This window comes from Geotrypetes seraphini, chromosome 16 (assembly GCF_902459505.1).
Source record: "Geotrypetes seraphini chromosome 16, aGeoSer1.1, whole genome shotgun sequence".
Lineage (NCBI taxonomy): Eukaryota > Metazoa > Chordata > Amphibia > Gymnophiona > Dermophiidae > Geotrypetes > Geotrypetes seraphini.
Genome location: NC_047099.1, coordinates 10,549,077 through 10,572,242, shown reverse-complemented (window position 1 = coordinate 10,572,242; position 23,166 = coordinate 10,549,077). Strand labels below are relative to the sequence as shown.

At 45.9% G+C, this 23,166-nt stretch overlaps 2 protein-coding genes across 6 annotated transcripts in view; one reads left to right on the top strand and one right to left on the bottom strand.

The window, feature by feature from the left end:
* The window catches only part of SLC12A6 (solute carrier family 12 member 6), a 108,871-nt gene extending 95,358 nt beyond the window's left edge, over positions 1-13,513 (top strand). For all 5 annotated transcript variants that reach the window (XM_033923017.1, XM_033923016.1, XM_033923018.1 and 2 more), the window contains 9 exons: positions 2,006-2,110; positions 2,847-3,015; positions 3,316-3,511; positions 3,601-3,770; positions 4,392-4,523; positions 4,667-4,774; positions 4,970-5,163; positions 11,569-11,702; positions 11,892-13,513. In XM_033923017.1, the coding sequence (XP_033778908.1) occupies positions 2,006-2,110; positions 2,847-3,015; positions 3,316-3,511; positions 3,601-3,770; positions 4,392-4,523; positions 4,667-4,774; positions 4,970-5,163; positions 11,569-11,702; positions 11,892-11,983 (1,300 nt within the window). In that variant the 3' untranslated portion in view covers positions 11,984-13,513. The remainder of the gene's footprint in view (positions 1-2,005; positions 2,111-2,846; positions 3,016-3,315; positions 3,512-3,600; positions 3,771-4,391; positions 4,524-4,666; positions 4,775-4,969; positions 5,164-11,568; positions 11,703-11,891) is intronic.
* On the bottom strand, positions 13,353-22,503 carry EMC4 (ER membrane protein complex subunit 4). The gene is made up of 5 exons (XM_033923021.1): positions 22,216-22,503; positions 19,543-19,657; positions 15,589-15,742; positions 14,680-14,840; positions 13,353-13,945 (listed from the first exon to the last, which is right to left on the bottom strand). The coding sequence occupies exons 1-5, from the start codon at positions 22,299-22,301 to the stop codon at positions 13,910-13,912; spliced, it is 552 nt and encodes a 183-aa protein (XP_033778912.1). The 5' UTR covers positions 22,302-22,503; the 3' UTR covers positions 13,353-13,909.
* Positions 22,504-23,166: the final 663 nt, after the last annotated feature.

The following is a 23,166-nucleotide window of genomic DNA, read 5'->3' as shown; positions in this document are numbered from 1 at the left end:
CTCTGGAAATAACAAACTAAAAAAATGAAATAAGAATATCAAGTGTTGTATATCTTATTTGTATTGTAATGTTATAATGTTTATCACTTGTTTGTCAGTTTTAAAATGAATAAAGAATTATTTAAAAAAAATAAAAAAATTAATTAGTTTTTCAGACAAGATCCTCCCTTTTGTACTTCCCTTAAATGTCTTACTATTTTATATATTTTATGGATTTCCCCCCATATCCTTTTGTCTCCAAAATATTTGTATTACCTAGTCCGTATAGTTTTGTATTAGTTTGTAATTTCTCTTTTTTTAATATACTATTTTATATTCTGTACACTGCTTAGAAGTACAATAAGCGGTGTAACAAATTTTAAATAAACTAAACTAAAACTTATGGCGTGTTTGGTGTATCTTTAAGTGGTGTGCCGCGCGTGGCGTGATGTCCATTCGCGCTTCTTTGCTTCACATCTTGGAGTTCTTGCAGGATGGCCTGGGCAGGGACCTGGCCTGGTCTTCTCTCCAGGTGCAGCTTGCGGCTTTGTCTACATTTCATGGTTTGCTGAATGGTCAGCATTTGGCCTCTTCTCCGGACGTGGTTTGTTTTTTGTGGGCAGCTAAGCTGCTCCGTTCTCTGGTGCGGCCTTCGGTTCTGGCCTGGGACCTCAATCCTGGTGCTTTCCGTGCTTGTGCACCCTCCTTTTGAGCCTCTGAGTTCCTGCTCATTGAAGTACCTTACTCTTAAAGTGGACTTCCTGGTGGCCATTACTTCTGTGAGACGCATTTCCGAGCTGTGGCTTTTTCTTGTAGTTCTCCCTTCCTGTAGTTTTCTAGGAAGCAGGTTGTGCTGCGGCCGGTTCCTTCCTTTCTGCCGAAGGTGATTTCACCTTTTCATGTCAACCAGTCCGTGGTCTTTCCGGTCTTGGGTAGTTGGGAGGGCTCATTGGAGCAGATGCAGTTGTGCAAGTTGGATGTCTTTCGAGTCCTTCGCTCTTATGTTCAGCGGACCCAGGAGTTCCAGGAATCGGATCGTCTTTTTGTCCTCTTAGCAGATCCTCATAGAGGAGACGATACTTCCCAGGCTACCATTGCGCGATGGATCAAGGAGGCTATCGCAACAGCGTACCTTCTTCAGAAGAAGCCTGTTCTGGAATTTCTCAAAGCTTATTCCACTCTGGGTCAGGCCGCTTCTTGGGCTGAGTCTTGTTCTTCCATTGGATATCTGTAGAGCTGCGGTTTGGTCCTTTCTCCATTCTTTTGTGCAACACTAACGTGTGGACATTCAGGCGTGTCGAGACGCAGGGTTTGATGAGCTTGTTCTTGTGGTGGCCCTTCGGGGGGGGCCCTTTGGGGTACTGCTTTAGTACATCCCATTAATTGCTGTGCCGGTCTGGAGAAATGATTAAAGAAGGAGAAATTAGGTCCTTATCTGCTAATTTTCTTTCTTTTAGTCTTTTCAGACCAGCACAGACCCCGCCCATTTTTGTTTGGGTTTTGAGCAAAGAGTGCATTTCTTTCTGCGGTGTCTCGTTTTTGGTGCGGTAGAGGAGATTAAAAGAACAGTGACCTTCGTGTGGGCATAGCTGTTGAGCTGTGGGGACATTTCTGAAGATCCTTATTCAATATTCAACAGTATTTCTCTGTTAGTTGTTGTTCTCCTTCTGGGAGTGTTGTGGCTGTTCTAATTCACAGTTGTTAGTTTATTAGTTCTGCTTGGCTATTTGTCAGACTGATTGAACTTGGGACTGCACAGCCTACTTGTACTATAGCCAAAAGTGTGTCTCAGTCTCCATCTGCTGGTCATGGTGAGCTATTTCCCATCAGTTGCTGTGCCGGTCTGGAGAGTTTCCACATACAACCTCTTATTTCTTGCTTTATTGCATAAACTGGAGATACAGTATGATTAAAGTAAGCCTGCAGCAGGATTTCTCGTTTGGGAGCAACCCTGTCAAGTCCTGATCCAGACTTCACAAGTAGAGATGCTTTGTCAGATTAAGCTTACATTGTTTTCTCTTTGCAGAGCAGAAAAGGAGTGGGGAGATGGGATCCGGGGGCTGTCGCTAAGCGCAGCCCGCTTTGCCCTGCTGCGGCTAGAGGAAGGACCTCCACACACCAAGAACTGGAGGTATGAGACCTTGAGGGGTCATGGAGTATTTCACCACACACTTATGTATCCTTCTCTGGAGGAGAATGGGACAATATGATGGTTAGAGCAGTGGGCTGGAAATAAGTGCTCAGACGCTAAGTTGGGTAGAACAGTTATACAGAAAATGGTTGTTTAACCTCTCGGACACAAAAACAAGACATTTCATGAACTAATGGCAGCAGACTGAAAACAATTTGTAGAAAGTATTTTTGGTGGTGATTAAGCTGTGGTTTCTGTTGCCAGAGGATGTGGTCAAGGTCACTAATATAGTGGGATTCAGAGGTTTGGACGAGCTCCTGGCACAAAGTCCATAAGACATTATTAGCTAGGTAGACTTAGAAGAGCCATTGTTCATCCCTGGAACTTAACTGTTGGAAACAAGATATACAGCTTGAGATCAGCCCAGTATTAGTAATCTGGACTGGCCACAGTCAAGAGACAGGATGCTGGGCTTGTTTCATCTTGCTCAGATTCACTTGGGTTTTCTTTTGTTCTTATACTTGTGACCTTGGCCAAGTCGCTATATCTCCCAAAGCCTGGATACTTCGGATAATTCTTAGCCCAAGTGAGGTAACAATCCATCTGAATACTTTATAAAACTATCTAGTGCTGTTATACAAATACTTTTTGTTTTACCATTGCATGTTTAGTATGCTTTGTGTGATCTTTCTGGTTGTGACTTTTTATATGTAATAGCTCTGTTCTGTCTGGGCAGGCCACAACTGCTGGTGCTCTCGAAGCTGGATGAGGACCTGCATGTGAAGCACCCCTGTCTCCTGACTTTCACTTCCCAGCTCAAAGCTGGCAAAGGCCTTACTATTGTGGGCTCAGTCCTTGTTGGCAACTTTCTGGAGAATTATGGGGAATCGCTAGCTGCTGAACAGGTCAGAGCTTATCTGCAGCATCATAAAGTAATACTGTTCATTAATTTACATCTAAACTGCTTTTTTAATATTTCCATGAAGTTTTAATCTCCCTAGTACCCCCACCCTCTTCCTCCACCCATATGCACATGTGATCAGCCTGTACTCGAACCAGTGTGTGGTAAGGTTTCAAATGAAACAAAACTAACTGGCTACACAATAAGGCACTATTTTGTATTGCCTTGGTGCAGTGTAATATTTGTAAGACTTCATTGAATGGTACCTACAAGTCCTGTCTGAAATTTCCCTGCCTTATTCTAGACTATCAAGCACTTGATGGAAAAGGAGAAACTGAAAGGCTTTTGCCAGCTAGTAGTGGCCCAGAAGCTACGAGAGGGTATCTCTCATCTCATCCAGTCCTGTGGCTTGGGAGGCATGAAACACAACACGGTCCTTATGGGCTGGCCTAGTGGCTGGCGACAGAGCGAGGATTCTCGAGCTTGGAAAACCTTTATTGGTACGTGCTGTTCAGAGGTAGAATAGAGGGACTAAGGCCAACAAAAATCTTTAGAAGCCTGTAAACCTGTTTCTTGCCTTTTCCCTCAGGCACAGTGCGAGTGACAACAGCTGCCCGCCTGGCCCTGCTGGTGGCCAAGAACATTGACCTCTTTCCTCGCAACTCAGAGCCTTTCACTGAGGGCAGCATCGATGTGTGGTGGATTGTGCATGATGGGGGCATGCTGATGCTGTTGCCTTTCCTCCTCAAGCAACACAAGGTACCAGAGCAGTGAGAGGGAGGAAGTGGTGCTATTGTCATCTCTTCCTTATCACAGGGTAAAGGGAGTAGTGTGAGCAAGGCAATACTACAGCCCTGGGTATGCATTCTTTAAAAACATGGTCATGAGAGAGACTATTACTCCTTCAGTTATTTTACAGCAATCTTTTTCTTATAACAGTAAGATTCAGGTTCACAGAACACACAAATGAACAAGAAAGGCTAAGTACAGGTGTCCACCACACGTTAGGAAGTTCTTCTTTACCCAACGTGTGGTGGACACCTGGAATGCGCTTCCAAAGAGCTTAATAGGGCAGAGTACGGTACTGGGGTTCAAGAAAGGATTGGACAATTTCCTGCTGGAAAAGGGGAGAGGGGTATAGATAGAGGATTATTGCACAGGTCCTGGACCTGTTGGGCTGCCACGTGAGCGGACTGCTGGGCACGATGGACCTCAGGTCTGACCCAGCAGAGGCATTGCTTATGTTCTTATGTTATGTTCACCCCATCTGTGTTCTATACATTAGCAAGGTGCAAGTTGTGTGAGCCAAATGCCACAAGAGGGGTACATAGGCAGAGTAAAGTGAGATTTGAAGCTCTCCAGCATTCTCTTCCGTGTCAGGTCTGGCGCAAATGCAATATTCGGATCTTCACTGTGGCACAGATGGAAGATAATAGCATCCAGATGAAGAAAGATCTGGCCACATTCCTGTATCACCTGCGTATCGAGGCTGAGGTGGAAGTGGTAGAGATGGTAAGGATGTGACGAGATTCACTTTAACTTAGTCTAGGCCACCTCCTGCTCATCTCTTCCAGTTTCACTGGGGATGGGGTTGTGTTTCTGTGAATGTTTTTTCTCCTGACAGTGTCCCTCTCCTGTACATGTCTCTCTTGTAGCATGACAGTGACATCTCTGCTTATACCTATGAGCGCACGCTGATGATGGAGCAGCGGTCCCAGATGCTACGGCAGATGCGTCTCACAAAAACGGATCGGGATAGAGAGGTATGCACTGTGTGGTGGGGGGCGGCAAAGCTTGGTCTCTTAGAGAAGTTTGTTTTAAAAAAATTGTCAAACATTTGAAAAGTTTGAAAATTTTGAGAAAGCTCTTAAGTTACCAGCATCCAGTTCTGCCCAGTTTCTACATGGAAGAGGGTGCCTTTCTCAGTTCTCTCTGGCTCTGCTGTTTCTCCACCACAGGCTCAGCTGGTGAAAGATCGAAACTCCATGCTGCGCCTGACCAGTATTGGCTCTGATGATGATGATGACACAGATACATATGCAGACAAAGTGCATATGACCTGGACTAAGGACAAATATCTGGCATCACGAGCACACGGCCGAGGCAAATCACTAGGAATGGGGGAGCATCACAACCTGCTGAACATGAGACCGTGAGTCCTGGGTTACAAGAATCAAGGGGAGGAGAGGTGGTCAGGACTTGCTGACCATGACACTGAATCCTATGTTATAGAATCCAGGCAGTGGGAGAAATATGAGTGGCCACTGTGATCTGCTGTGCACGAGTCCTGGGTTAAATGGAGGAGACAAGAAGATCATTAGGATCTGGATTAGAGTGAGGAGGGTTGAACAGAGGCATGATGCTGGGGGGGTTAGCTTTTGTAAATGGAAGCACCGTATTTTTCACTCTATAAGACGCACCTGACCATAAGACACATCCACCTGTAGAGGAGGAAAACCCAAGAAAAAAAATTCCCACCGCCCTGCCCTGAACCCCCTCTGGTAGTCTAGTAGTATACTGGGACAGGGTCTTATAGAGTGAGAAACCCGTAGGCAGCCCCCCCTCCCCGGTACCTTTTTAAAAATCAAGTGATATTGTATAAGTTCAAATGTTATTTTATGATACACTTGTAAGATGTAAAATGAATAAAGAATTAAAAAAAAAAAAAAATCTGTTGTCCCCGCGCTGCTTTCTGAATGGCGCGTCCTGTCACGAGTCCCGCGAGAACTGACAGCAGTCATTCAGGAAACGGCACGGGCCCACAAAGGAGCACAGAAAGCACAGTTACTTACCGTAACAGGTGTTATCTAGGGACAGCAGGCAGATATTCTTGACTGATGGGTGACGGCACCGACGGAGCCCCGGTACGGACAATTTTAGAGTGATTGCACTCTAAGAACTTGGAAAGTTCTAGTAGGCCGCACCGCGCACGCGCGAGTGCCTTCCCGCCCGACAGAGGCGCGCGGTCCCCAGTTAGGATAAGCCAGCTAAGAAGCCAACCTGGGGAGGTGGGTGGGATGCAAGAATATCTGCCTGCTGTCCCTGGATAACACCTGTTACGGTAAGTAACTGTGCTTTATCCCAGGACAAGCAGGCAGCATATTCTTGACTGATGGGTGACCTCCAAGCTAACAAAAAGAGGGATGGAGGGAAGGTTGGCCATTAGGAAAACAAATTTTGCAAAACAGATTGGCCGAAGTGTCCATCCCGTCTGGAGAAAGCATCCAGACAATAGTGAGATGTAAAAGTATGAACTGAGGACCAAGTAGCAGCTTTGCAGATTTCCTCAATAGGAGTGGAACGGAGGAAAGCTACAGATGCTGCCATAGCCCGAACTCTATGGGCCGTGACAGAACCTTCCAGTGTCAGTCCGGTCTGAGCATAACAGAATGAAATGCACACTGCCAGTGGATTGGTTGAGATGGAATTCAGAGACAACCTTAGGGAGAAACTTTGGATGTGTACGCAGAACCACCTTGTCATGATGAAAGACCGTAAAAGGTGGATCTGCAACTAGTGCATGTAGCTCACTGACCCTCCTGGCAGAGGTAAGAGCAATAAGGAAAAGTACTTTCCAAGTGAGAAACTTGAAAGGAGTGGTAGCCAAAGGTTCAAATGGAGGCTTCATTAAGGCGGAAAGAACCACATTGAGATCCCAGATTACAGGAGGGGCTTTAAGAGGTGGTTTCACATTGAAAAGACCCCGCATGAACCTGGACACCAAGGGATGAGCTGAGAGAAGTTTTCCATGAACCGGCTCATGAAAAGCAGCAATAGCACTGAGGTGGACTCTGATGGAAGTAGACTTAAGGCCAGAGTCAGACAAAGAAAGCAGATAATCCAACAATGTCTCCACTGCCAGGGAAGTGGGATCAAGATGATGAAGAAGACACCAGGAAGAAAATTGTGTCCACTTCTGATGGTAACATTACAGAGTGGCTGGTTTCCTGGAGGCATCTAGAATGGAACGAACGGGCTGAGACAAAAGAGTATCATGAGAAGTCAGCCCGAGAGATACCAAGCTGTCAGGTGCAGAGACTGGAGGTTGGGATGTAGAAGGGTCTCCTGATGCTGTGTAAGCAGAGAAGGAAACAGTGGAAGAAGAAAAGGTTCCCTGGAACTGAGTTGAAGTAGAAGGGAGAACCAATGTTGCCTGGGCCACCTCGGAGCAATCAGAATCATGGTGGCTCGTTCCCTCTTGAGCTTGAACAAGGTTCTCAACATGAGAGGCAGAGGAGGGAAAGCGTACAGGAACAGATTGGACCAGTCGAGGAGAAATGCATCCGCTGCCAGACAGTGAGGAGAGTAGAGTCTGGAGCAGAATAGGGGCAGCTGGTGATTGTGAGGAGCTGCAAAGAGGTCTATCTGAGGAGTGCCCCATTGAGCGAAGATGGACTGCAGAGTGAAAGGATCGATTGCCCACTCGTGAGGCTGGAGAATTCTGCTGAGCTTGTCCGCTAAGGAATTCTGTTCTCCCTGAATGTAGATAGCTTTCAGGAATAGATGGTGATCTATGGCCCAAGCCCAGATCCTCTGGGCTTCCTGGCACAAGAGGCGAGAGCCTGTCCCACCCTGCTTGTTGATGTAGTACATTGCAACTTGATTGTCTGTGCACAGCAGGAGGACTTGAGGAAAGAGAAGATGTTGGAAGGCCTTGAGGGCATAAAACATCGCTCTGAGTTCCAGGAAATTGATGTGATGCTTCATTTCCTGAGGTGTCCAAAGTCCTTGAGTTTGGAACTCGTTCAAGTGAGCTCCCCAGGCGTAAGGGGAGGCGTCGGTGGTGATGATAAGTTGATGAGGAGGTAGATGGAAGAGAAGACCTCTGGAGAGATTTGAGGATATCAACCACCATTGTAGAGAATGACGAAGAGATGATGTCACAGATATGTGACGTGAGCAAGGATCCATCGCTTGGGACCACTGGGTAACTAGGGTCCATTGAGGAGTGCGCAGGTGAAGACGTGCGAAGGGTGTGACATGAACTGTGGAGGCCATGTGACCCAAGAGTATCATCATTTGCTTGGCCGAGATGGAACGTTGTGGAAGCACCTGCTGACATAGAGATTGAAGCGTTTGAAGACGGTTGGATGGCAGGAACGCTTTCATGAGGACTGTGTCCAAGACTGCTCCAATGAATTGAAGTCTCTGAGTGGGGATGAGATGAGATTTGGGTAGATTGATCTCAAACCCCAGAAATTGAAGAAACAGGATGGTCTGGGTGGTGGCCTGAAGTACTGTCTGAGATGAATTGGTCTTTATCAACCAATCGTCCAGGTAAGGAAACACCTGAAGGTGGTGGGAACGCAGAAAGGCAGCCACCACAATCATTTGGTAAACACTCTTGGAGAGGAGGCAAGACCGAAGGGAAGCACCTTGTATTGGTAATGACAATGATTGATCATGAAGCGTAGATACTGCCTGGAGGCCAGGTTGACCGGTATGTGAGTGTATGCTTCTTTGAGATCGAGGGAACATAGCCAGTCGCCTTGATTGAGAAGAGGTTAAAGAGTGGCCAGAGAAAGCATTCTGAATTTTTCTTTGACCAAGCACTTGTTGAGATCGCGAAGATCTAGGATGGGTCTGAGATCTCCTGTTTTTTTGGGAACTAGAAAATAACGGGAGTAGAAGCCTTGCCCCTTTTGATTTAGAGGAACTTCCTCTATGGTGTTCAGGAGGAGGAGGGATTGGACCTCTTGAAGAAGGAGGGAAGACTGAGGAGTGTTCAAAGCAGACTCTTTTGGTAGACTTTGGGCAGGAAGAGTCTGAAAGTTGAGAGAGTAGCCGTGGCGGATGATGTTGAGGACCCATTGATCCGAGGTGATGGTTTCCCAACGGCTTATGAAATGAATAAGGCGTCCTCCAATAGGCAGCGGAAGATGGGCAGATGGAGGGATACTGGCTATGTCCTGGAGAACCAAGTCAAAAGGGTTGTGAAGGTTTTTGTGGAGGAGGAGGCTTCACCTGTTGTTGCTGCTGTGCAGGTCTAGTGTTTTGCCTTTGTTGTTGCCTCTGACGCCTGGGTTGTTGAGCTGCCGGTGGCAAAGGACGAGCCACAAATCGACGCTGGTAGGCCGATTGCTGACGAAAAGGCCTGGTAGGTGGGGTCTTCTTTTTTGTTTTGAGGAGAGTATCCCACCTAGTTTCATGAGCCGAAAGCTTTTGAGTAGTGGAGTCCATGGATTCTCCAAACAGCTCATCCCCCAAGGCAAGGTGCATTAGCCAGTCGATCCTGATGATTGACATCAAGTTCTGAAACTCTGAGCCATGCCAGTCGGCGCATGGCCACCGACATAGCCGTGGCCCGAGAAGTTAGCTCAAAGGTGTCATAGATCGACCTGACCATGAACTTTCGAAGTTGTAAGAGCGATGAAGTTTGGCGAAAGGCAGATTTTTTACGGTCAGGGAGGTACTTCTCAAAAGCAGTCAGGTTTCGTATGAGATGCTTGAGATAGAATGAGAAGTGGAAAGCGTAATTCCCTGACCTGTTGGCCAACATCGCATTCTGATACAACCTCTTGCCAAATTTGTCCATGGCTTTACCTTCTCTGCCAGGAGGGACTGAGGCGTATACACTAGCTCCCGTGGATTTCTTTAGAGTGGATTCCACTAATAGAGACTCATGTGGGAGCTGTGGTTTGTCAAACCCAGGAATCGGGATGACTTTATATAAGGAGTCTAACTTGCGGGGGGCTCCAGGGATGGTCAAAGGTGTCTCTAAATTCTTGTAAAACGTCTCTCAAGATGTCATGGAGAGGTAATTTGAGATATTCCCTTGGAGGTTGGTCAAAATCCAGTGCATCAAGAAAAGCTTTGGATTTCTTTGACTCAGCCTCCAAGGGAATAGAGAGAGAGTCACACATCTCTTTTAAAAAAGATGAGAAAGAGGTTACATCTGGTTTAGAGGATGGGTCTAAAGCAGAAGGATCCTCATCACCAGATGAACATTCCCCTTCAGAGAGAAGAGGGTCCTCTGAGTCACCCCACAGATCAGGATCCCGAACCTGAAAACTGCGGTCTCGAGATTCTGGTGTGGAGGGTTCCGGGTGTCGGGATTTGCGTGCCGACTTACCTGACCTCATAGACACGGTACCGGGAGACGTTAAGGGCTGCATCGGTGCCGAAGTCTGTACAGCCTGGTGTTGAGCTCTCGGTTCCGGTGCAAGGACTGGCATGGAGACCGAGGAAGCAGAATGTACCGGTACCGACAAAGTGGATGCCGATAGAAGGGGCTGCTCCACTGTCGGTACCGATGGCTCAGACCGGACCGGGACCGGAAGGCTCGGTGTCAAAAGTGCAGGAAGGAGTTGTTGCAACTGTTCCTTAAGCTGCACCTGCAGGACAGTGGCGATCCGCTCGTCCAGCGAAGGCACCAGTACCGCCTTTTTCTTGAGCGGTACCTGCGGTGCCGCTCTACGCCCCGAGGATGAGGAACCCGAGGTCGAGGGGCTCACCTCTATTGGGGCGGAACGCTTCCGTGGGCGCCAGGACTGGGCTCGCTGCTACTGAGACCGGAGGACGCTCCAACGGGGAAGGCTTCTTAGCCGGCTTACCTGAGGGATGCGACGCCGACGCGGTATCGCGCGGTGTCGACGAGGTGGGTGCCGCTGAGACGGGGCCGATGTCGGTGCCGCAGAGTCAGACATCTCGGCACCAAACAATAACTGCTGCAGGATCTGCCGATTTTTCAGAGTTCTCTTTTTTAAAGTCGCACAGCGGGTGCAGGTAGACGCTCGATGGTCAGGACCAAGACACTGTAGACACCAGTTGTGCGGGTCAGTGAGTGAAATTGGTCGTGCACACCGCTGGCACTTCTTAAACCCAGGTTGAGGGGGCATGAAGGTAAAAACGGCTTCTGCCAAATCGAAGGCCGAGGCCTCGATGGTGGCAACAGGCCCTGCCGGGGCAAAATTGAAAGAAGTGAAAAAAAAAACCTAAATTTTTTTTTTTTTTTTAAAGAAAAGAAAATGAAGGAAACAATATTTCCTTAAGGGTTTACGCGAGCGGGAAGGCGATATGAAAAAAGTCTTCAACAGCCGTTGAAAGAAACGCGTCTTCTTAGCTCCGCGGAAACTAAGAAACTGGGGACCGCTCGCCTCTGTCGGGCGGGAAGGCACTCACGCGTGCGGCCTACTAGAACTTTCCAAGTTCTTAGAGTGCAATCACTCTAAAATTGTCCTTACCGGGGCTCCGTCGGTGCCGTCACCCATCAGTCAAGAATATGCTGCCTGCTTGTCCTGGGATAAAGCTTGCTCTTGACCGGTGCGCCGCTGGCCGCAAAATAGGACGAGACAATCGTCTAGCGAGGAAGGGATACAAGCTGGACCACCAGGATGTTTTAAAAAGGTACAACGGGGGGGGGGGTGTTTTAAAAAGGTACAGGGGTAAAAATTTGTATCTTTGCTGCAAAAGACCCACTGACATTTCCACCCACTTTTGGGTGGGTAAAAAGTGTGTCTTATGGAGTGAAAAATACAGTAAATATCATAACTACTGTCCTCACTAAATACCAAACTACTTTCTGAGTCTGTCTACTGTTTAACCCCTAACTTCCTAGAGACCATTCAAATGTGCGACGGATGCATACAGCAGTAAGGCTGAACGAGGTAATTGTGAACAAGTCACATGAAGCAAGGTTGGTGCTGTTGAACATGCCAGGGCCTCCTAAGAATCCAGAGGGTAATGAAAACTGTATCCTTTCCAACATGTGACCCACATACACAGACTGCTTTCAGTATATCGGTAATGAGAAAAACAAGATGGCCATGTGTTATGATCTCAGCTTATCTAAAGTCACCCTTCTATCCCCTTTCATACTCCTCCCTTCTTCCCATAGTTCACTGTTGCTTTAGAGTTTTTCTCCTTAACCATCACCCCCAGATATGGAGTTCTTGGAAGTGCTGACAGAAGGCTTGGAGAGAGTCTTGTTGGTACGGGGTGGGGGCACAGAAGTCATCACCATCTACTCCTAATTTGCTGTTATTTACCTCACCCCCTTCTATTTTCACTTGCTAGCCTGAGGCCCTGATCCTAGGTGCCAGGAGTGAGTGTGAGAGGTGTCTCGGTGCTGTCACACCTACCCACCTTGTGGACTACTGCTAAAGTTACAAGTCTCAGGAGCTGCTGCTTTTACATTACCCCACTTATTGAACCAACTTCATCCTTTTCCATGTGCTTCATGGTTGGCGCAATATGACTATCTCTGAACCAGAAAAAGCCATGGCCCTCTGACTATCAATGGAAAGGTAGGCTCCTGCCATAGATACAGCTTCTTTTGAGTGCCAACCTTTCCCTTACGCCCCTGGTTTTACCCGTTGACTATCAACCTTTCCTTTCTTCAGGAGTGTGCCATAGTAAGAGTGCTTTCTCTTCTGTGTGCCTCAGATGCTCTCTTAAAGTACCAGCCATGGAGAAAGGTTCCAGCTCAGCAATGGTCTTGGTAAAGGAATACATGGCTACACCTGTGTGCATGTCCACTGTTTACAGACTGAATCCCAGAAGTACTGTGGTGGTCCTATTCAGGCTCTGAGGAAGGATAGAGCAATAACTTATCTCCTGTGACAGAGAGATGTTCTGTAGGCCCCTAACTTTAAGGACAATGTCTGCTGTGCTAGAAGAATGCTGATTCTCTACCTTATTCCACTACAAAATCAAGGAAAGAGGAACCTCAAGGGTCACCAAGCAGTTGGGTTTTCATGATTTCCATAATGAATACACATGTACTTCTGCCATTATATGCAAATAAATCTAATGTATATTCATTGTGATCTAGAGCCAGCATGGTTTTCATAGCTTCCACAATGACTATGTATGAGATCTCTTTGCAAGCTGTGAATACATATTAGGCTGAGGACCCCTGCTCTAGGATATATAATTTTAATTTTTTTTTTTGGGGGGGAGATCCTCTTGTTGTCCACCTTCATTCAGGTAGGACCCCCAGCATCTTCTATGCATGTTCCTTTACAACAAAGGAACAGATTTAGTCTGTAAAGCTTGGTTTTTTTTGTTTCACACAGTGGTGGTGTCATGCCAGTGCCATAAGCTCAAGCAACAGCCTGTGCGCACACTGCCTTAGAAAAGCAGTTATCTACTCCAGTGACATTCGACAGAAGAGGCCTGGTTCCACTGCTGCCAAAAAGCATAATGGGAAATGTAGTTCCAGCCTGGGGGAAAGACAGCCTCTCATTTCTAGTTTAGAGTATTTGCCATTACTTTTTCTGAATCATGAGTAAGTGTGAACATGTTTTGTCAGGGTAAACCACCAAAGGAAGTCCGTGACAGTATTTGTGAAAACATTACAAAGCCCCTAATTAAAGGTGTAAATTATATGTGTGCACACTGTTTTAAGGTGGTTTAATGCATTTTTATTTTCAGAAGTCATTTTGGCAGATAATTTATTGATTTGTTTGAATTGTACAGCAGGGAAGATAAGCCCTGTTTTTTTTCAGTGTGAATGTTTTTGTGATGTACTTGGGAACAAATAAAAGTTCTTTTATACAACATTCTGGTCTCTATACAAATTTTAGCTGCTGAGGTTGAATATGAAGTTACTAGTGTGGCATGCAGTGAAAAATATCCAGTAAAAATAGTTCATTGAAGAGGAAGCATCTGTACTTATTCACTGCTGAGCAAGATGAGGGGTAAAAAGAAACATGGAGAGTTGGGCATCTCCATGCATACATTATGGGCACTACCAATGATTTCCAGGCTTCCCTACTACCGGCATTCACTAACTCTTACAGTATTGGGAAGAGTTCAGCCAAACTAGAGAACAGCATGCTGGCTCTGCTTTGCAAGCTGCTGTTCTAAGGGACAGCCCTTCAGCTGGTCATTTGCAAATGGCAGACAGCAGGGACACAGGAATGATGAGCAGGGAGCTGGCTTGTGAGGTCCTCCGGTTACAACAACAAACCCCCTCCAGTGTATTCCATCCTCTGAAATGATAAGCACAACACACACAGCATGAAGTATCATGCATTTCCAGATCCTACTCCTTCCCCAAACCCCAAACAGCACAAAGGTAAGGAGACCACATATTATGATGCAAAAGAACCATGTTCTAATTCAGCTACACCCAAATGATTGTTTAGTGGCTAGGATTAGTCTCCCTCACAATAGCATTTGTAGCCTAGCAGTGTTGCTGCAATGGAGTGAGGGTGGCGATAAGGTAACATCTGCTAGTGTAAATTAATGCTCACAGCTAATAGCACATTAATTGAACTAAAAATCCAAATGCAGCTAGACCAACCTCCAAATTTAAGAAAATACTGCTCTACAAAACAAATGCTCCCTAACACAAACATCACCCAGCTTAGACTTTTCTCTATGCGTTACATGATATAGAAACACGATTTATTTTATTTTTTTAAGTTTTTCAAAAATGCTCATCTCTTAGACTGGCCTAAAGTAATTACTGAGGCAGAAGAGATTGGGGTAAAATACCTGAGCAACTGAATAGATACATGTAAACCATTCAGAGCTCACTGGGAAAAATAGTATAGAAAATTGAATGAATAAATAAATAACATCCATAGCATTAGCTTGGCACAGAACACAGCCTGAACTTCATTAGCTATCTTCTTCAGATAGTAACTACATTCCTTCTAGGGCTTATTTCTGAAATTGACCTGCCTTTGCCAGACATAAGAGGTGAAGGAAGAATACATACCTCAGGTGGCTCTATGAATGCCAGCCAATCAGATGCATGGGTGGGTAAAAGCCCCATTGATTGACACTTGTAGACAGCCAGTGCCAGCCCCAGGAGATTCCCAATGAGGTACACCAGTCCCTGCAGGAACCTCTGGCCTGAACTCTCTAGTAACTTGAATGCTGAAAAAAAGGATGAGATCAGCACTGCATGGTGACTCAAAAACAAAGGCAAAACCCAAGAAAAGATATGAGAACAGCAGTACCAAGGGCATTGCAGAATTGTGGATGGGATCTCAGTTCAGGTTCGAGCAGGATGTGGGCTGGCAGAAAGCTATATACTGGGGTTTCAATTCTTTAGGATGGGAGAAATTAACAGGATCCATGTTGCGTAAGCCAAGAGTGAGGTGTCCTGGTAGAGCTGGGGTCTCAACATATAAACAGTAGGGGTTGATGCAGGACTGAAGCAAGATGTACTGGCAGAGCTACAGGAAGTCCTATCAAATACCCAATGTAGCAGAGCAGAGGTGAAATAGACTGGTAGAGCTGTATATGGGAGTCCCAGTACTGGATAGCAGGGATGGTGCAGGACAAGTATGAAGGGCATTTGCAGAGTTATGTACTGAGGTCTCAATTCTTGGCAGAGTTGTATGAGAGGGTCTCACTATATCTACAGTAATAACAGAGAGAGAGGGAAGAGTAAGGAGTGCTTCTGTACAGAAGCAAGGTGCATTGGTAGAGCTGTGGGAGCATCTCAGTACTGAATACCAAGGGTAGAAATGAAATGGATTGGCAGAGCTAACAGGATCTCCAACCCAGAATATTAGATGCTGCAGGGCAGCAGTGAGCCATTTGCTAGAGCTTAAGATGTGAGTATTGATACTGGAACAGTGGGGTTCTGGGAAGCAGGGAGGAAGATGATGATACTCACTTGCTGACATTGCCATTAATGCCTGGATGGGTCTCCACGCCATCATACAAACCATCATGATGGGAAAGATAGAGATGGTGTTTCCAGCCATGTACATGATAAAAAGATTCATAGGGATTTGCTTCAGGGGCCCCAAAGCGATGTCCCAACAGCGCTAGAGAGAGACAAAAAAACATTAGAGCCACCTGGCAACTTCTCAAATCATGCACTGAAGCTTGGCTGTAGTACAAGGAGGCTGTACAGTTCCTAATACGCTCCGTCTGCTCTGTCTCCAGCAGGTGGTGGTAAGCTGTTGCAGTTTCCCCTGGTTTAGTGTAGGCTGTTGGAAATTGTTTAGTGGCCTTCTGGTCCCCGTCTCTGGTGCCAAACTGAGCTTGGGGGGATCCTTTAGGGGGTGTCACTCTCAACGGGTCAAGTCCCTCCCCCTCCCCCCAATTTTTTTGTAGAGATGCCTCAGAAGTAAGCCTTGCAACCAGCAAGGCCTGTGGCTTAGAGAGACAGTGGAGTCTTAAAAAAAATCCTGAGGCAGTGCTGCTCTGAAGGGAAGCCTTCAATTGCTGTTAATTGATTTTTATTGCTAACCGGCATCTTTTTTCTTAGCTTACTCGCATATTGCGCAATGAGCACTTTTAAAGTGAAAAAGTGCTAATTGATTTTTATTGCTAACTGGCACCTTTTTTCTTAACTTACTGGAGTATTGTGCAACGAGCATGTTTAAAGGGAAAAAGTGCTCATTGTGCTCCAGGCGTGAGGTCGATGCGGCCAGCCTGTGCTCGCGGTGTGCCGATGAATTCTTGTTCGATGAGTCATTTTCGCCTGAGGAGGACTTGAACTCCTTGGTCAAAACATGTAAAATAGGGGGGAAAAAACCTGGTGGCCCTCTGGGACTCCCTGCCAATAGGAGGAAATATTTTTTCACTTAGAGAATAGTTAAGCTCTGGAACACGTTGCCAGAGGTTGTGGTAAGAGCAGATAGCATAGCTGGTTTTAAGAAATAAATTATTGGATAAATTATTGGAGGAAAAGTCTATAGTCTGTTATTTAGACATGGGGGAAGCCTCTGCTTGCCCTGGATCAATAGCATGAAATGTTGCTACTCTTTGGGTTTTGGCCAGGTATTAGTGACCTGGATTGGCCACCATGAAAACAGGCTACTGGGCTTGATGGACCATTGGGCTGACCCAGTAAGGCTGTTCTTATGTTTCTTCCATGGCTGATAGTGGGCAGAGACCTTTGCACCTGCTCTGCACCCCCGCCACGTGATCCTGGTGGCTCTGGACTGGCCCAGGCGCCCATGGAATGCAGATCTGGTTCATCATCTCATGGCAGATCCTCTTCTGCTGTCCCTCTCGCCAGACCTTCTGACTCGGGGCCCCATTCCAATATTTGATCCGGGTCCCTTTTGTCTTATGACTTGGCTCTTGAAAGGGAACGCCTAGGTAAGAAAACTTATTCACTTTCATGGGGTCCCGGAGACTTTCCACTTCTCGGGCTTGTGGTGTGTTTAGCGTATCTTTGAGGAGTGGTGTGCCGCGCGTGGGGTGATGTCCATTTGTGTCTCTTTGCTTCACATCTTGGAGTTCTTGCAGGCTGGCCTGGACAGGGGCCTGGTCTGGTCTTCTCTCTGAGTTCAGCATGCGGCTTTGTCTGCTTTTGCGGTTTGCTGCAGGGTAAACATTTAATATCTTCTCCGTACGTGATTCGCTTTTTGAGGGCAGCCAAATTGCTTTGGCCTTCAGTGCGGCCTTTGATTCCAGCTTGGGATCTCAATCTGGTCCTGTCCGTTCTCATGCGCCCTCTCTTTGAGCCCATAGGTTCTTGCTCGTTGAAGGACCTTACTCTTAAGGCGGTCTTTACTTCTGCGGGTCGTGTTTCCAAGCTGCAGGCTTTCTCTTGTAGGCCTCCTATCCTGGAGTTTTCGAGGGAGCGCACTGTGCTGCGGCCTGTTCATTCCTTTCTGCTAAAGGTGGTTTCGCCTTTTCATGTCAACCAGTCCGTGATCTTCCCGGTTTTTGGGTAGTGAGGAGGGCTCTGTGGAGCAGAGGCAGTTGTGCAAGTTGGATGTCTGTCGGGTCCTTCGCTCTTATGTTCAGTGGACCCAGGAGTTCAGGAAATCGGATCATCTTTTTGTCCTCTTAGCGGGTTCTCGTAAGGGGGACGGTGCTTCCAAGGCTATCATTGCGCGATGGATCAAGGAGACTATCGCTTTGGCATACCTTCTTCAGAAGAAGCTTGTTCTGGATTTTCTCAAGGCTCATTCCACTCGGGGTAAGGCAGCTTCTTGGGCTGAGTCTTCTCTTGTGTCTCCAGTGGATATATGTAAAGCTGCGGTTTGGTCTTCTCTCCATTTCTTTGTGCATCACTACTGCGGTGTTCAGCGAGTGTGTTCTTGTGGCGGCCCTTTGGGGGTCCCACCCATGATGGGTACTGCTTTGGTAAATCCCATCAGTGAACTGTGCCAGTCTGGAGAGATGCTGAAGGAGAAATTAGATTCTTACCTAATTTTCTTTCTTTTAGTCTCTCCAGACCGGCACAGCCCCCACCCTGTCTGTCTGTTGTTCTTTCGGGATTCGTGTGCAGAGTGCAATTTTTTTTTTTTTTCCCTTGCAGGATCTTGTGTTTTTTGTAGGGTAGGGGAGATTATAAGAACAGTGGCCTTTGGCTCAGCTGGCGAGCTGTGGGCACATTTTGCTGAAGGTTCTTCTATTGAATTTCCAACAGTATTGCTCTATGTTGTTACTCCTGTTGGAAGTGTTATTACTGTTATAATTCACACTTATTAGTTTCTTAGTTCTGCTTGACTATTCGGCAAACTAAGGGTATTAAGGACTGCACAGCCCCCTTGTACTACAGCCAAAAGTTTGTCTCAGTCTCCACCTGCTGGTCATGGTAAGCTATCATCAGTGAGCTGTGCCGGTCTGGAGAGACTAAAAGAAAGAAAATTATCAGGTAAGAACCTAATTTCTCCATTCCATATTTGCATATACATATAGATATGCCAGCATGTTACCTAAGCTATTGGAATAAACTGCAGCTACATATCAGATCCATTGAAGGGCTTTTAAGTTTTAGGAAAGCAATAAAATCGCTCTTCTTCACCTAATTCCCTAGCCTGTATCCCAGACTCAATTTCTTCCTGTAAATTTGAAACGAAGAAATCATATTATCTGTGAATGTTATTTTAGGATGAACAAATTTATTATATAAATGTCAGACACTGGTCAGCTAATTATTATGTAACTATAATTTTAATCTAGAATGATCAAACCAAGCTATCTGTGAATGTTAATTTAGGGTTTGCAAGTGTTCATTTAGGAAATTAAATTGTACTATACAATTGTCACTGTAACCCCTTTGATTAATTATTATGTAACTCATTTGTCCAAATATTATGTAGGTTACTTCGTAACCTGTTCTGAGCTTTCTGGGGAGGGCGGGATATCAAACAAATTAACTGGGTATTTGCAGACTAGCCTTATTTATTTATTTAACTTACCTAGTATGTCTTTGCAAGGGCAGAGGCATGGACAGATATAGACAGGGCTCCCACTTATAGGCTCGACTTATCAGTATGTCTTAACAGTATTCTGTATCTGCCACCCTTAGGTGCTAACACTTCCACCAGTTCTATGGACTGGCTCAAGTGTTCTATAAAAGAAAGTAGACAGCTCCTTTTCCTGTTAAAGAATTGCCCCCTATATGCAGCACTATCGGCTCTCTTTCAAAAAGTAAAGGGTGGCAGTCATCAATTCAGAAAAAAAGAAAAATTCTGTAGTTCAGAATAACAAAATTCAGACCATCATCCCTGTTAAATTTTAGAAATTCCGTTCTTCAGTTCCTTCTCTTTAGATCAGTGGATCCCTATCTGAACGCTCCAGACAGGGTGCCGATTTTTACTTAAATCCCATTTAAAATGAAAACGGAATCTATCCCTTTCCCCTCTACTGTTTTTACCTTCTCCACCAGAATGCGATCTGTCTCTTGCACGCTGGTATCTGGTACCGGCTTGTCCGAGTATCCCACAGGGTACAGTACATCCCCTTGTCCACCTCCTCTCTCACTGCGGCCCCTGCCAGTATGCACAGACAGACATAATGAAGACAATTTCATGCATTTTTCTGTGATCTCAGAACTAGAACCAAGGACATTGCTGCCATCACATCGCCAAGCTTCTGCTAGGACTGCAAGGGCCCAGAAGAAAATCCTAAAGGTATACAGGAAGTTGCTCAAATAATAGAGTTTACTGGTGTACTGCAACTCTCCATGTTCCCTTTTGTACTTTTCATCTATATATTTATTTTTTCTATACCGTTCTCCTAGGAGAGCTCAGAACGGTTTTACATGAATTTATTCATATATTCAAGCATTTTTCTCTGTCTGTCCTAGTGGGCTCACAATCTATCTAATGTACCTGAGATAATGGGGAGGGGGGGATTAGATGACTTGCCCAGGGTCACAAGGAGCAGTGTGGGTTTGAACCGATAACCCAGGGGTAGGGAATTCCGGTCCTTGAGAGCCGTACTCCAGTCGGGGTTTCAGGATTTCTCCAATGAATATGCATGAGATCTATTTGCATGCACTGCTTTCAATGCATATTCATTGAGGAAATCCTGAAACCCTGACTGGAATATGGCTGTCGAGGACCGGAGTTCCCTACCCCTGCGATAACCCCTGGGTGCTGAGGCTGTAGCTTTAACCACTGCACCACCCACATGTAGCTTACCTATCAATGTGTGTGACACACATGCTCTATAAATAGGCTGAACCATTATCAGAGGCCCATAAAGTCTAACTTTCTCACTACCCAGTGACTTTCCACAAGGTGGGATGGGAAGGGCTTTGATGGGAACTCCAGTAATCTGGAATGGTCTAGATCAGTGCTTCCCAACCCTGTCCTGGAGGACCACCAGGCCAATCGGGTTTTCAGGATAGCCCTAATGAATATGCATGGAGCAGATTTGCATGCCTCTCACTTCCATTATATGCAAATCTCTCTCATGCATATTCATTAGGGCTAGCCTGAAAACCTGATTGGCCTGATGGTCCTCCAGGACAGGGTTGAGAACCACTGGTCGAGATAGGCTGGGGTGAGCTTCGGCAGCAACTCTAGTAGTTGGAACATAAGCACATTACTGGGCAGACTTCCACAGTCTATAACCCAGAAATATCAATAAACAAAGACAATTGAACTTAATCATGGATTTGTAGTGTATGTACCTACTGGGTAGACGGAATGGACCATTTCGGTCTTTATCTGCTGCCATTTACTATGTTACTAAGGTGAACAATCCTGTGCCTATTGCCAATGTTAAACCCATGAAATAAAATTTCCTTCCTCCATCAACTTAAAAAAGTCTTTTTGCTCCAAGGATGTGGCCTCTTGACTTCTCAGTTGATTTAGCATTGTAATGTAATGTAATGTAATGTAATTTATTTCATTGTGGACATAAAAACATCTACTTGCAAAATGTTCCTAGAACTGGAAATCCCTTCTAATGAAAATGCAAAATCTGTCACCCCTTAAAACTAACTCTACCATCCATTCTGATTTTCTATTTCTTTTATTGCTGTGAAAGTAATTAGAAGTCGCAAGTACCCTCTACCCATGTCCCATCTGTACTACAAACATTTTATTAGTTGCTTTTTTCCCAACAGACACATGAGGATATAGGTATACTTAATGATGATGTTTTTCCTGTAGCTCAGAGAAGTCTTTTTAAGCTTTTCCAAGCCTTTGCGGAGTTCCCTCCCTCCCATCAGTTTTCTTCATCTGTAGGCAAGAGTAGTCATATCTCCTTGTCTCCAAATAATAGATAACCAACATTTTACCGTATATACTCGAATATAGGATGAGATTTTGGGGCCAAAAAAATGGGAGTCTATCCTATATTTGGGTCATCTCCCAGTGACCACCCGAAACCCTCCTGGACTTCCTGCAGGCCTGCCATTAGGCCAGGATAGCAGAGCTGAGATTGTGATGTCATAATGCCTCATTCCACCAATAAGAGCCAACCTCATCAGCGATGTCACAATGGCTTGATTGCCCTATACTCCCCTCTGCCCTCCAATCCAACCAGCAGATTAACCCTTCCCCTTAACTGCATCCATGACATCCTGTTTGTCTGTTCAGATTATAAGCTCTTTCAAGCAGGGACTGTATTCTTTGTGATTCTGTACAGTGCTGTGTACATCTGGTAGTGCTATAGAAATAATTCATAGTAGTGTGAAGAGTTTCAGTCTTTGGGAAGCAGAGCTGAACTTGTGATGTCATAATGCCTCATTCCACCAATAAGAGCCAGCCTCATCAGTGATGTCACAATGGCTTGATTGTCAGCCAGCAGATTAACCCTTCCCCTTAACTGTATCCATGACATCCTGTTTGTCTTGTAGTGCTGTAGAAATAATTACTGGATGGACCAGGCAGAGCCAGTAGTTTAGCGCCCCATTGTATTCTATACTATCTGATGCCAGGGTTTCCCCAATGAATATGCATGAGATCCATTTGCATGCACTGCATGCAAATGGCTCTCATGCATATTCATTGGGGAACTCCTGCTCACGAGACTGTTAAACGAGCCCCTGCCCTGGCAACGCCTTCCACGTACAAGCCGGCGCCGACCCGCTCACCTGCCGCCGCCGGCGGAGCCCAACTCGATGGACCACTTGAAGCGGCGCCCGCGGTTGGCCACAGGCCCGGCCTGAGACTGCGCCATGCCCGGGATGAGAAGGAGAACGGCAGCCGCCAGACCCGCGTGGGCCCACCTCTTCCTCTCGCCCGGCGTCTAGGAATGACGTTGCGCCCGGCGCACAACACTGACGTAACCGCTAGCGGCCACCATCGCTGTGCGGGGTGCGGCCGGCGCCCGAAACCTGTCCTTTTGAACGGAGGAGCTAATAACGACGGGGTTTCGCTGCCAGCGAGGGGTGAAAAGGAACACGGTTAGGAGTGGGGGAGGCCAACTGGGCTGTGTTTACGTGCAGGAAATGCATATTTTTTAAATGGTTACTGAAGTGAGACGTCGGGGGACGCCATGCTGATGAGGGGCAGAAATGACGTTTGGAGAATACGGGACGAAGTGACGTCAGATGCTCTTTGCAGTGATTGGTTTTAAGCTGTTATGAGTGTTTTGTTTTGTTTTTAATTTTAAAAAAGAGGTATACTTTGTAATGGATCCTTCGGCTTTCTTGCGCTTGTTTCCTTTACTCCATTGTTTGTTATCTATATGCAGAATTGTTTTCATTAAAAAATACATTGGCTTAAAAACCAAACAAAACAAAAACAAAGGTAGAGGAAGCAGCAGTAACAGAAGCTTTGGAGCATCCATTTCTGCAAACAGATATGGTTTTTTACATAATAACCTACTTATTCAGTTATTGCATTAAAAATGCATGCAAATAGACCTCATGAATATTTATTACTTATTTTCCAAAATCTAGACCTGTTTGCAGTAATGTCCTCGGTTCACCATCATTGATCAACACTTAAGCCTCTACTGCAGCAGGGTAATCAGATGTCTGGATTTCCCCAGACATATTCTCCTTTTGAGGGCTGTGTCAGGCATCCAAGTGGCTTCTGCC

Coding starts and splice junctions, on each gene's coding strand:
- EMC4 (XM_033923021.1), bottom strand. CDS start 22,301: ATGGCGCAGTCTCAGGCCGGGCCTGTGGCCAACCGCGGGCGCCGCTTC. Junction 14,841..15,588: donor ATTAATGGCAATGTCAGCAA/GTGAGTATCATC, acceptor CCTTTTTTTCAG/CATTCAAGTTACTAGAGAGT. Junction 13,946..14,679: donor CATTCATAGAGCCACCTGAG/GTATGTATTCTT, acceptor TTATCATTTCAG/AGGATGGAATACACTGGAGG.